General features: G+C 42.4%; 1 protein-coding gene across 1 annotated transcript in view; it reads left to right on the top strand.

Moving 5' to 3' along the window:
- Positions 1–14,763, top strand: part of MERTK (MER proto-oncogene, tyrosine kinase) — a 111,864-nt gene that overhangs the window by 93,224 nt on the left and 3,877 nt on the right. Inside the window, exons 15-18 of the mRNA XM_077843310.1 lie at positions 972–1,090; positions 8,909–9,018; positions 11,080–11,239; positions 11,899–12,035. Coding sequence (XP_077699436.1) covers positions 972–1,090; positions 8,909–9,018; positions 11,080–11,239; positions 11,899–12,035 — 526 coding nt within the window. The remainder of the gene's footprint in view (positions 1–971; positions 1,091–8,908; positions 9,019–11,079; positions 11,240–11,898; positions 12,036–14,763) is intronic.

Here is a 14,763-nt window from a genome sequence, read left to right as displayed (position 1 = left end):
ATCTCTGAGAAACAATTTATTAATATATTTTCAAGTACCGATTTCCTAGGACCTATACTGCTGGTTTCATGGGACATGGTTTAATAGAATTTAGTTTTGTGGCCCTGTAGCTATCAGATTGCTGTGTGAGTTCAGAAGTTCTGCCAAGAGTTCTGCCAAGACAGAAGAGCAACCTAAAAATTCTAAATTCTTTGGGGAACTTTCAAAGTTTTATTATGGTCAAAGCTGCAGGGAGATGTGAAAAATAATGCTTGGATACAATATCATTTCAAGGAAACCACTGTTACTCCTATGTAGGTATTGATTTTTGCAGACTCTGAGAACCATCATGCTTTGCGATTAATGGGCCGTGATGTGCAAAAGCTTTGCAAGCCTGACATTAGGTGACAGGCCCCCGTACTAGGTTTCCATGATAAATGGTGTTTCCCGTGTATAATTTAAAATTTAGAGACAAAAAAAAATTAGAGATGTGAATTTTACCTATCCCACAGAACTAGTTTGCCCTTGAATTTTATTGTAGTCACTACCCCTCACTTAGGCTCAGTGTAACAAAAGATGGCCACATTTGTTACAGATTAATGTTTGAGAACTCTCATGCAAAGATTGGCACTAATCTGAAAGAAAAAAATATCAAGAAGTGGACCGAGCATGTGTTCCATATTCTAATACTCAGTTTGTGTGAGTTACGGATATTTCTTTTCTTTCTCTCCTTATTATTTTTTTTAAGTAGACTCCGTGCCCAGCATGGAGCCTGAGACAGGACTTGAACTCATGACCCTGAGATCAAGACCTGAGCCAAGATCAAGAGTCAAACTTATAACCAACTGAGCCACCCAGGCGCCCCATGTTTATTTATTTTTTTAACTATTACCTCAAGAGCACATGGTTTCAATTTGGCCAGTGCTCCTGCAGTGCTTTTCTGGTTACTGGTAACAAGGGCTCTTTGTAACTTTCTCTGGTTTTAATTTCAGGTGTGTGTATAGAAATAAGCTCTCAAGGCATACCAAAGCCCATGGTGATTTTACCCTTCATGAAGTATGGGGATCTGCATACCTACTTACTCTATTCCCGACTAGACACAGGACCCAAGGTAATTACCCCGTCGTATTGCCTCTGAACTGGGCCTTGGGCTGCCGTGACAGGGCCTGGGAAATATCAGCCTCTAACCTTGAAAATAAAGGAGGGAGGGAGAGGATGTGGCCTTTGTTCAATGCTCATTGTGCACCCTGGGGACTGAAATGTGGTATCTGTCCTCACAGCAGGCCCTTCTCATAGGGAGGAAGAAGCTGGCTGGGCAGCTGGGTGCACAATCTCATGGCTCAAGCCTCATGGCAATGAGGGCAGGGGACAGGGCCCACATGCAAACAGAGTGGCCTCTTTCTTTTGAAGTCTCCTCTTTCCAGCTCATTCACTCTGAAATCACTAGAAGCAGGATCCGTTTCATTCCCAGAGGGAAGTTGCACTGAGCTGTTTTTCTGGACACTGAGCATGAATGTATTTCATCCACCTTTCCATTTATCAAGAGCCCTTCTGTCCTCAGGATCAGAAAGCATGTGAATTGGGGGGCCGGCATGCTTTCTTTCAACAGTGCCCCTAAGAAGGGTGGTGGCCCCACAGAGCAAACGCTGCCTGAGTCCTACAGCACAGGGAAACCCAACAGAAGCAGGAGCTTAGGCTAAAGCACCATGCCCACCGACATTTGGCCACAGGTCCCACTCAGGTGACCAACCAGGGGCCACAAGAATGGTGACTGTGGGACTTAAGGGAGCAAGTCCTTATCCCAAGAGACAGGCAAATTTGCAGGAACAGCCATATATTGTATTTGGCAAGGCACTTGAAAACAAAAACAAAAGCTTGAGACCAAATTTAGGGTAAACCTATTCTGGAACCTTCTTTCCTATCTCCTGCTGACCCTGTGCGTTATGGATGTGTAAGGTTATGTTTTTGCTTTCCTTTCCTTTTTCTTCTATTTGTTTGGTTCTTCCAAGGAAGACATAAGTGATCTTTCTTTTTTCAGTTCCCCTTGGTCTCGTGCTCAGATTTTTGTTCTCTTCCTCATGACTTCCCACCCACACAGTTACTAACTAGAGTTAGGAAATGGTAGCCACATCTCAGAGCTATTATAAAATCACTGAGGTGGAGGGCCTAATCCAAAGTGGGGGACTCAACATGGCTGAATGTGTTTCTTCCCTTTTTCCACCCAAAAGAAAGATGATAATATTGTAAGAAGCCTGGAAAAGAAAAAAAAAAAATCCCACAATATCTAACATCTTAGCACAATCATTGGCATCTTCAGACATTTACATTCCAACTGTTCATTCCATGCCTATGTGTTTCACAGGCTGATGCCCAGCAGGTATGCATCTACCTACAGGCCATCCTCAATGCTAGGATTTCTCAAGCATCTAATGGACACCAGCCTGTATTTTGCATACAGTAGTGCAGTAATGGCACAACAACCAGAGAAAGTACTTACTGATAGAGTCTCAGGTGAGGAAACCGAGGCACAGATCAGGCAATGGTGGAAGCAGGACTGGCCCCCACGCTGCAGAGCCGTTGCCTTCAGAGCTTCTCTGATGGCCCCATCCCATGTGCACCTCTCCCCAGCAGGGCAGCCTCCAGACAGTTGTCTGTGAATGGCTGCACGGCATGGCATCCTCTTGAATGGATTTTGTTTCACATTGGTGGGCAATTTCACTCTCATTTAATTCTCTGGTATGCTGATGATTTTTCCAATAATTTTTGGAGGGATGGGAATTTCATGTTGCAGAGGAGTGGATTCTATAGTAAAACATAAAAATGTGCAGGGCTGTTTGATGGCCAACAATCATCTGTTTTTACTTGTTCAACTCTCCTTCCTCATTCAGACCCCTTCATAAATAGAGGAGCTTCTTAATTGGGACTTTTTTCTTGAATCACTGTGAAAGAGATAGAGGCCATTTATAATCTTTATAAAAATCTTTTTAAAATTATCATACAATATTATTGACCCCTTTTCCCTTTATGATGTACTGTTCTATGAATGTTAACACATCATCACAGTCAGGATACAGAACAGTTTCATCACCCAAAAACACCTCCTCCTGCTACCCCTTTGTAGTCATGCCTTGTCCCCATGGCTAACTCCAGGTGACCACTGACCTGTTCTCCATTACTATAATTTTGTGTTTTTAAGAATGTTATATGAATGGATTCATATAGCTTGTGACTTTTTGGCTCCCTTTACTAAGCATTATGCCTTTGAGATCCATTTAAGTTGTTGTCTGTATCAATAGTTCATTCCTTGTTTGATTGCTATGTATCTTCTATTGTGTGGAGGTGTACCAGTTTCCTTATCCATTCATCTGTTGAGGGACACATGGGTTGTTTCCAGTTTTTGGCAAGGATGAATGAAGCTGTTATAAAAAATCATGTACAGGTTTTTGAGTGAACATAACTTATTTTTCTAGTGTAAAAACCGAGAAGTGGGATACTAGGTCATTTGGAAAGTGTATGTTTAATTTTATAAGACACTTCTAAACTATCTTCCAGAGTGGCTATACTATTGTATTGTACATTCCCACCAGCAGTGTATGAGAGATTCATTTGCTCTGCATTCTTGTTAGGACTTGATATAATCAGTAGTTTTTTGGTTTGGTTTGATTTGGTTATTAGCTGCTGTGATAGGTCGGTAGTGATACCTCATCATGGCTTTTTTTTTTTTTTTCTCATCATGGCTTTTATTTATGTTTCTCTAATGATTAATGATGTCAGGCAATTTGTTTTGTGTTTATTTGCCATCTTTATATCCTCCTTGGTGAGTATATATTAAATTCTTTTTTTAATTGGGTTGTTTTTCTTACTGTTGAGCTTTAAGAGCTCTTTAAGTATTTCAGTTATAGGGGCAGCCTGGGTGGCTCAGCGGTTTAGCACCGCCTTCAGCCCAGGGCCTGATCCTGGAGAACTGGGATCGAGTCCCACATCGGGTTCCCTGCATGGAGCCTGCTTCTCCCTCTGCCTGTGTCTGTGTCTCTGCCTCTTTCTCTCTCTCCATCTCAAAAAAAAAAAAAAATTTCAGTTATAATACCTCTGTCGGATATGCAATTTGCAAAGATTTTTCTCCTAGTTCATAGCTTGTTTTGTGTTTTCTTTCTTTCTTTCTTTCTCTCTTTCTTTCTTTCTTTTTTTTTTTTTTTTTTGTCTTTGTACTCTCATAACATGAGTAAAAATACTTAACTTTTGCTAAGTGCAGTTCATCAGTTTTTTCTTTCGTGGATCGTGTTTTCATGGTCATGTCTAAGAACTCTTTGCCTAAACCCAGATAAAAAAATTTTCTCCTATGTTATCTTCTAAAAATTTTGTGATTTCACATGTTACATGTAAATCTGTGATACATTTTGAATGAATTTTTATATAAGGTGTGAAATTTAGTTTAAGGTTTGCTTTTTTTTGCATCTGAATGACCAATATAATTTGTGAAAAGACTATCATTAATCCACTGAATTGCTTTCGCATCTTTGTCAGAAGTGAATTGCCTATGTAAGTGTGAGTCTGTTTCTGAGTTCTCTGTTCTGTTCTGTTAAACTGTGTGCCCATTCGTTGCCCCACCACCTTGTCTTGATTACTATAGCTTCATTGGAGCATATGAGCTGGGTTTTATATTACATGCAAAAGAAGCCACCCAAAAGGTGACCCCAACTTATCTTTCCTGCTTTATCACCCCATTCTCTCTGCCACTTTGCTTTTGCATGAGACAACCTCCTTTTCCTTTTTTTTTTAACCTCCTTTTCCTTTTATTTTATTTTATTTTTTTTAATTTTTTTTTTTTATTTATTTATGATAGTCACAGAGAGAGAGAGGCAGAGACACAGGCAGAGGGAGAAGCAGGCTCCATGCCCCGGGAGCCCGACGTGGGATTCGATCCTGGGTCTCCAAGATCGCACCCTGGGCCAAAGGCAGGCGCCAAACCGCTGCGCCACCCAGGGATCCCTCAACCTCCTTTTCCTAAAACACATGTGTGCTCTCAGATCACTAGGTCTTTGCTCATTCTGATTTTGGCTGTGTGCTTCTTTTAATTTGCCGTATTATCCCTACCCCTCTTTTGAGGACAGCCACAATGACAGCGTAGAATATTTTTTAAATTTTTCCAGGGGCACCTGGGTGGTTCAGTTGGTTAAGCAGCCAATTCTTGGCTTCAGTTCAGGTCATGATCTCATGGTTGTGAGATAGAGCCCCACATCGATCTCTGCACTCAGCACAGAGTCTGCTTCAGATCCTTTCTCCCTCTGTCTCTCCCTCCAGCTCACATTCTCGCTCTCTCAAATAAATAAAATCTTTAAAAATATTTTTTTCCATGAGAATTAATTTCTTTGCTGAGGTTCTGGAGCAGGTTACTCTTACCTCTCTGCTTGATGCATATGTTATTACAGCCTGCTTCCCTTTGGTGTGTCCACCCCATGAAAACCGGGGTCCTGTCCTGTCATCTTCCTGTCTGCCCTGCACACCTCCAGAAGTGCTATTCCCATGGAAGACGGAGTGGTACCCTGGGCCCAGCATTCAGACCCTGCTGGGGAAGCACATTTACATAACTGAGACATAGTCTCAGGCCATGCTAGCAGGAAGCAGGAGGATCTCACATGGTGAAGGCCAGAGGTAGGAAAGTTGTGCCCTCAAGAGAATCATCACATGTCCACAACTGTTCCACCATTGTGCTTTTTCAGCTACAGCTGCCCCTTCACATGTCCTGACAGTGGCACCTCCTCCAGGCATGACATCTTCACCCACCAGCCAAAAAGAGAAAAGCCTGTCTTCTCTCTTTCCTCTTCTCTCTCTTTCTCTTTTTCTGGAACAGTAATTCTTTTTTTCATAGCATCTTTACTGAGATGTAATTCAAATACCATATAGTTCTGCTGTTTAAACTGTACAACTCAGTGGTGTTTACTATGCTCAGAGTTTTGCACCCATCACCACAATAAATTATATTTTCATCACCTAACAAAAAGTCCCATACCCTCTAGCAATCACTTCCCAATCTCTCCTCCCTGCCTTGTTCCCAACTATAAGCAACCTGCTTTCTTTTTTTTTTAATTTAATTTTTTGGCATTTTTTATTTTTATTTAAATTCAATTAATTACCATATAGTGTATTATTAGTTTCAGAGGTAAAGTTCAGTGATTCATTAGTTGCATAAAACATCCAACACTCATCACTTCATGTGCCCTCCTTAATGCCCATCACCCAGTTATCCCATCCCCCCAACCTCCTCCCCTCCAGCAACCCTCAGTTTAAGCAACCTGCTTTCTGTTTCTCTAGTTACCTATTTGGGATATTTCAGATCAGTGGGATCATAATTTGTGGTCTTTTGTATCTGGCTTCTCACTGAGCGTGTTTCGAGGTTCATCCACATTGTAGCTTCTACCAATACTTCATTCCTTTTTTTTTTTTTAAGATTTTATTTATTTATTCATGATAGTCACACAGAGAGAGAGAGAGGCAGAGATACAGGCAGAAGGAGAAGCAGGCTCCATGCAGGGAGCCTGACGTGGGATTCGATCCCGGGTCTCCAGGATCACGCCCTGGGCCAAAGGCAGGCGCTAAACCGCTGCGCCACCCAGGGATCCCTTCATTCCTTTTTAAAACCAAATAATACTCCATTGTATAGATATATTATATTACATTTATCTATAGCTCTGTTGATGGAATTTCAGGTTGTTTCCACTTTTTGGATTTTATGAATAATTCTAAGAATTTTATACTTGAGCTCTTACATTAGGTCTTTGATCCATTTTGAGTTAATTTTGTATATGATCTCAGGTTGGGGTCCAGTTTCTTTTTTTTTTTTTTTAAGATTTTAGTTATTTATTCATAGAGACAGAGAGAGAGGCAGAGACACAGGCAGAGGGAGAAGCAGGCTCCACGCAGGGAGCCTGACGCGGGACTCGATCCCGGGTCTCCAGGATCACACCCTGGGCTGCAAGCAGCGCTAAACCACTAAGCCACCAGGGTTGCCCTGGGGTCCAGTTTCATTCTCTTGCATATCCCACTCACCTGTCTCATTCTTTCCCCCACTGGATGATCTTGGCACTCTGTTCAAAGACATTTGACCATATATTTATGGGTTTATTTCTAGACTCTCAATTTTGTTTCATTGATGTGTGTGTTAGTATCCTCATGCTAGTACCATATTACCTTGTTTATAGTTGCTTTCTAGTAAATTTTGAAATTAGTAAATGTGAGGCTTCCAACTTTAGTCATCTCATTCAGGCTTGCTCTGGATATTCTGAGTTCTTGAATTTTCATATGAATTTTAGGATCAGCTTGTCAATTTTCTACAAAGAAGCCAGCTGGGATCCTGATAGGGCTTATGTTAAATTTGTAGATCAATGTGAGGAATTTTGCTATCATAACAATATTACGTCTTCTGATCCATGAACACAAGATGTCTTTCCATTTATTTAGATCTACTTTAATTTCAGTGTTTCATAATTGTCAGAGTATCAGTTTTGCACTTCTCCTGTTAAATTTATTCCTAAGTGTTTTATTTTTAATTCTTTCTATATGAAATTATTTCCTTAATTTTATTTTTGGATTGAACATTGCTAGTGTATAGAAATACAATTAATCTTTGTATCTCAATCTTGTATCCTGTAACCTTGTTGAATTCATTTCTTAGTTCTTACCACATAGTTATCTTTTAAATTACTTTTGGTCACAGTCTGCAAGAATAACATAAATGTTCTAGGAAAAAATAACACAAATGAATAGTACCTAAAATGCACTACACCTTCACAATGTCAGCAGAATTTTGTATTCCTTAGAACCCAAATCCTTTCCTGGAAACTATCACCTAGAAAATCAAATGCCTCAAATATACAAAACAGAGGCATAAAAATTTCCTGCATGATTTATTTACATTTTTTTGTTTACTTGTCTTTTAACAACTCCAGTATGTAAAGGTAAAGGATAATTAAAGTGTTTTGTTATACAGACAGTGTCTAATGAACACATATCTTAGCTGGGAAATACAGATCATGAAAAATTCAGTGTCTTCATGAATACCACTTTGGAAAACTCATGTTCCATAAAGAATAAGCCATGACAAATCTAATGCCTTGGGGAAAATTTGTCATGGATGCACTCGCTCATGACTGACAGAAACTTGTGGTAAACCCTTTTCCTCAGGGCCCTTCTTGTGCTAAAATGTTTAGTTACAACACAGAGTTCTTCATCAGTCATCAGCCTCATCTTCAGTTCCACGAGGGCAGGTTCTCTAACATAGCCATCTGGTCTGATTTTTACAGCATAGGCTGTTGACCCTTACAGGAGGGCTCTAGAGAAACAAAAATGAAAATTCCTGAATACTTCCTTGTGGTCCTTTGGTCCTGTGATAAGGGGCAAGACTGTCCTAATTTCTGTCTGAAAGAAAAGTATCTTTGCAAGCATTTTCAAAGTAAGATTATTGCATATGCATGCATACTTGGAGTGGGCTGAGTGGGCTTTCTGCCCTCCCCACTGAGGGCAGACCGCTCCTCTTTTCCCTTCTTTGCCTGGCACAGGTGCTCTGTCCTGCTGCCACTCTGAAGGACACAGAGGATGCCATTTGACCTCATAACTTGGAAAAAAGAATGTTTATTCACCATCAATATTTTTAAAGACAGGGAGGATATGAAATTTGCCAAGAAGTTTTATGTCTTTTTTTTATTCCTTTTCTAAAAACTTATTTGTGAGATGAGTGATATGGAAATGAAAGGTTTGTTTCCTTATTTTAGGGCCCAACTTTTAAGAAATACAAACACACAGATACAAAAAGAAAAAAACAAAAACTCCAGAACAAAACAAAAGCACTGTTTCTCCCCTCAGATGGAAATAACTCTCCAAGTTTAACTTCTAAAAAATATTTTGTCTTCTTGTTTCTCCTTCTCCTCCCCAGCATATTCCTGTGCAGATACTACTGAAGTTCATGGTGGACATTGCCCAGGGAATGGAGTATCTGAGCAACAGGAATTTTCTTCATCGAGATTTAGCTGCTCGAAATTGCATGTGAGTCCTGGCCCAACCTAGGAGGGGTTAAGACCTCAGTGTGTTAAATATTTGGGGGCCAGGTAGGAATGGGGGGTGGCCTATTGCTGTCAGAATATGCAGGAGAGGCAGGTTTGTGAGGGGAGCATGTGACTGGCTCTGAAGATGGGGTTTCTATGGCTCTGTTGTATGACTGGGTCTTTTCACAACTTATGCCTCCACAAGCCTGGTTGCTTCCAAAACTTTCCCCTATGATTCTTTTTCAATTTTCACTCTCTCAGCTTAGAGAGCTGGGTATGACCTTTGTGATCCTTCCCCTTTGCCATCGGCTAGCTTTGGACCAGAGTTATATGAAAGTCAGCTAATCATGGAGACAGTAAGGAAAATCATAAAGGTTTTGTCTGTCTGGCTTCATGATCCTGCCTTATGAGCGTGCAGTATGAAACTGCACGGAGATGCCTGGGTGGCTCAGTCAGTAGCTTGAGTCATGATCCCGGGATCCTAGGATTGAGCCCCGCAATAATTTATTTATTATAAATAAATAAAGAAAATCAGAAAGAAAGAAAGAAAAAGAAAGAAAGAAAGAAAGAAAGAAAGAAAGAAAGAAAGAAAGAAAGAAAAGAAAGAAAAAGGAAGGAAGGAAGGAAGGAAGGAAGGAAGGAAGGAAGGAAGGAAGGAAGGAAGGAAGGAAGAGAAAGAAAGAAAGAAAGAAAGAAAGAAAGAAAGAAAGAAAGAAAGAATCTTAAATAAAGAAAGAAAATCAGAAAGAAAGAGAGAGAGAGAGAGAGAGAAAGAAAGAAAGAAAGAAAGAAAGAAAGAAAGAAAGAAAGAAAGAAAGAAAGAAAAGAACGGAGAAAAGAAAAAAGAAAAACTGCACAGAAGCTTTCCTTTTGTAGCAGAGAAACAAGGACTTCTACAAAAAGTCTGAACTCAAGGCCCCCCCACCCGCTCCAGCAGGACCATTATCAGCAGTACATCTTTAAAAACAATAACTAGTTCTTGATTTTAAGTTTATTATTTGCAAGAAGAGAGAGTGTTCCTTAAATGTATTGCTGTTACTCATTTTTCTTGGTTGGATATGTGACCATAGGGCTGCCCCCCAACTCCTTGCCTAGCTCCCCACAGGCCTCCTACCACTTGTACCTCGTTTTTAAAAACACTGAGGGAGAATCATGAAAACCTCCCTTTGCCCTTTCCTTCATGTTTTTCCCATCAGGTAGGGTGACCAACCATCAACTCTGCCTGGAACTGAGGGATTTCCCAAGAGGGGAGACTTTTAAGTTTTATTTTATTTTTTTAAAGATTTTATTTATTTATTCACGACAGACACAGAGAGAGAGAGTCAGAGACACAGGCAGAGGGAGAAGCAGGCTCCATGCAGGGAGCTGGACGTGGTACCCGATCCCAGGTCTCTAGGATCACATTCTGGGCTGAAGGCGACGCTAAACCGCTGGGCCACCGGGGCTGCCCGAATTTTCAGTTTTAAAAGCCAGGGTCAGCCAGACAGGAACAAAGCAGTCATCCCACCTCTAGATCACTCATTTCTCCTCCTTTCTCCTTCTTCTTGTATAGATACCTGCTTTAACAGCTTGGGCTATAATTACAATTGTATCCCTTTCATTTTCCAGTTCATTCCTCAAGCACCACCTGGTTATCTTAACAGGAAGTCCAGGGTCCCCCTCTTGTGGCTTATATTTCTCCACCTCCCCTAAACTGGCAGGAGCCAGTGCTACTTCCAGACACCAGGCAGGAAGGCTACTGGGTGCTAGATGAGTCCATCAGCAGGCCCTAGATTTGGGCCACTGCTCTTCTCCTCCTTTGCAGCATCTGTTCCCTCCAGGAGGCTCCACTCTCTTTGCAAAGGTGCCCTTGCTGCTCTAGGTCCCCACACAGACCACAGAGTGAAAGGTTATAATGCTCTGTCACTTGATCTGCCATTGGTCCCAAAGCAGAACCCTCACAGGCTGATGGGGTCTCTCTTTTTGATTACTTAGCCTGAATGTTTCTAGTTGTGTCTCATCTAGACCTGTGATTTAGGCTTTGCCTCTAAGGTCTCTGAGGACATGAACTTGCTCTCTGTAGGTTACGAGATGATATGACTGTCTGTGTTGCGGATTTTGGCCTCTCTAAGAAGATTTACAGTGGTGATTACTACCGCCAAGGCCGCATTGCTAAGATGCCTGTGAAATGGATCGCCATAGAGAGTCTTGCGGACAGAGTCTACACAAGTAAAAGTGATGTGGTATGTGCAGAGCTTTGATTCGGAGCCCTACATTGCAAAGATGAAGGCGCATAGGAAGAAGGGACTTAAGCTGGTATTGCAAGACATTATACTCTTTGATAAACTGAGAATTGGGAGCATGTTCACACCCTTTATTTATCACCAGATTCTTTAATTCAGGTAGAACACTAGAGTCTGGTAAAGTAGCTTGACATTCAGAAGATCTGTTTTTTGCATAGGCCTTTAATTTATCCCCATCTTTTTTGGGGGGCTACAATATAGTGACTTGTTGCCTACAACTAAGACATTCACATTAAATTTAATGAGTTCATCCAATGACTCTTTGTAACCAAGACACTATATAAAAGGTGCTGCAGAGATTGGGGAAAAGAAGACACTCGACAGCAGGAGGGAAGGGAGCATTACAAAGAGCATTGACACACAGAGAGAAGGCTGTATCCACCTTGGTCAGATTCCCGGGAACAGCCTCAGTATAACCAGGGAAGCGTGGCTCTCTGACCCCTCTTATTGCCGCATCGGGAAAGCAGCATGTGTCACGCATAATTGTCAGCTTTGTGCACCATCATCGGGCTTTAAGGAAATGACCTTTCTAAATGAAAAAGTCCATTCAGGCTTTCTGAAAAGGCTTGCATCCTTACTTGTTGTTGCTTTGTTCTCAGTGGGCCTTTGGCGTAACCATGTGGGAAATAGCAACACGCGGAATGACTCCATACCCTGGGGTCCAGAACCACGAAATGTATGACTATCTTCTCCATGGCCACAGGCTGAAGCAGCCCGAGGACTGCCTGGATGAACTGTGAGTGAGCTTCTCCATGTCACTGGGTGCTCTGCACAAACCTGGGGACACACGGCCTCAGCTCAGTGGGAGGGGTCACTCTTAGCCAGTATGTGGAAGATGGCATGCAGACGTCCCAGGCCAGAAGCCTCTCTTGGTGTGGCAGATGGTGTGTGCACATCTCCAGTGAGCCTTCATGTGTTCTCAAGTTCTAGAAGCACCTCTGAGAGATCTGTCCTATAGACAAATAGGTAGGCTTTATCCTACATGAGGGACTTGAATGATTACATAACTGATTCCTCATCCCTGTGCAGAGATTGTGTGACTCTGTTGGTACAAAGTGGGCCTAGATGTGTATTTTAAAACTCCCCCTGGGAGACTGTGTGCTTAGCCAGGCGTGAGAGCCCCCAGCTCCAAGTGTGCAGGACGACACTGCACACCTGTCCCAGCAGACCCTCTCTCTTAAGGGTGGGCAGTCTAGAAAAAAGCCTGAGACTTGCAGCTAGGCAGGCTGCTGCCTCCTAACCAGCCACGTGTGTGGGCAATCACAACTGACTTGAACTATCCATGCCTCATTATTAGCCACACACACACACACACACACACACACACACAAGTAGAGTCATCTATTCTTCAGAGAGGGATTGGAGAAAAAAGTTAAAGAAGAGAATGAGTGGAATGCTCAGCCTGCGGGATGTCCATAATGTATCAGTCATTGGTAGCATTATTATAGATTGATCTCTCCAAACACCAAACACAATTATTTTGCAAATAATTTCATGGGGCACTACCTCTAACTTGGTGATTTGAACCTTCCTAATGGTGAGTTTCTTCCCAACATCACAGGGGTGGTGGACTTAAAGAGGGCATTTTCACCATATTTAGCAAGAATGTTTCAGAACGGTGAGCCTGCACAACTGCATGGAACACCATGATGGGGCACTGGTTGAGAAGGCATATGTGGGACACCGTCACACACACACACACATGCACACACACACTGGCCCTGCTTCTACACAAGTGAAAAGGCCCAGGTCAGTCTGCATGCAGGCCTCCCAGATCCCATCCAAGCCAAGCAGAAGGAAACTTTATTTTTATTTTTATTTTTTTATTTTTTTTCACAGATGCCCAGGGGGTCCCCACAAGGAAACTTTATTGATCAGAGCCTCACCCTGCCCGGTGGTGGTGGTGATGGTTGTTGTGGCTGTAAATATATAACATTGACAACAGACACAAAAAAAATAAGTCCTTTAGAAATATCATGAAATCATAATTAAATTAGATTTGGGGTTTTATGGTAGTTTTAAAAGAGACCACATTAATGAAATGTTTGCTTCTGAAAATGAGGGAGCAGTTTCAACCAAATAATATTGAATAAACAGTTTTGTTGCCATTTATTTCTTAGCTTCTCTTGTGCTTCAGAAGAAGTTGGTATTTGCAGTGATTATCTGGGGTCTTAGCAAGGCCTAAGCTGTGTCACATGGTGGTTTTGAAACATTTCACATAGAGCCAAACAGGGAATGCTGAGTTGGTGAGAACTTTTAGGTGAAGGAGTCGTAGACTCTGCGTGTCAGGGAAATCAGGCAAAGCAGATGCGTCCATGGTCCCCACGTTGCAGGCTTGCAAGGGTTCTGGTGAGCCAGACCCTCTTCCCAGGAACCCTCTGGCATCTGGATGCTAGAGAGCAAAATCTCCCAAAGAGGCCTCTGTATTTGCATATCTGCATTTTTCTAAAAAAATGAAACAGATACTCCTAACCTTCCCCTCCGTGTTTGTGGTCTAACTGTAGTTGAGATGAGTTCATTCTTGCGTTTAGTTGCCCCTTGGTCCTTTCAAACTCAATTCTAAGAACTATAACAATGCAAATAGCAGAGTACACTCTGTGCTTGCTCTCCGAGCCTGCCTTCTGAGGATCACCCCTACCTGTGACTGACCAGGCTGCAGGCCCTGCTCCCCATCACCCAAGAGGCCACTCTGTGTGATGTCCTTATCTCCTACGTGGGACATTGCCTTAGCTGAGCTCATGATGTCCTGGCTGCAGCCCTCAGAATATCTCCTACCAGCTGACCGCTATGGTTCATGGCACCTCTGCTGATTCCCCTCATCTCCCAGTGTGACACCTGGGAGCCACCGTGCTCTTCCTTTATCCTGCTGAGTCCTATCAGCCATCAGATGTCCTTCAGAGCCCCCTCCCCTCCATTCCTACCCCTAATGCCTTCAAACCATGAAAGCCCAGGGCTGGACGGGGCCTGGGCCATCTGCTTCCACTTCCTCATCACGTATGTGGAAACAGTGGCACAATGGCACACATATGGAAACAGTGACATCACAGTATACCTAAGCTGGTCAGGGTCATCATTGTTTCCCATGGAATAGTATGGGCCTACTATTCTCCTTACCCCCAGGCTCCTAATACATCCTTTGGCTGGCAACCAAAGTGATCTTTCTGAAATTAGCCTATTCATGGGATACCCTAAACATAATCTTTCCATAGGACAAAAACCAAACCCATTGGGATCTGACCTGTGGCAGGCAAGCTGGCTGAATGGTTAAGAATGTGGACGGTGGTGCTAGGCGCTCCTTGCTTTAGGTCACAGCTTTGCTCTTGTCCTGGGGCCAAGTATCACCCTCTTAGTTTTGTTGTCTGTGAAATGGAGATAATGGTACCTGTGTGCTAGGGCATGCTGATGGAGCAAGCTACTATCTATACAGATCCTTCTCGTGATGGCCATAGGATAGTGAATGGAAA

Source organism: Canis aureus, chromosome 12 (genome assembly GCF_053574225.1).
Source record: "Canis aureus isolate CA01 chromosome 12, VMU_Caureus_v.1.0, whole genome shotgun sequence".
Taxonomy (NCBI): domain Eukaryota; kingdom Metazoa; phylum Chordata; class Mammalia; order Carnivora; family Canidae; genus Canis; species Canis aureus.
This window is presented reverse-complemented; position numbering and strand designations above follow the sequence as displayed.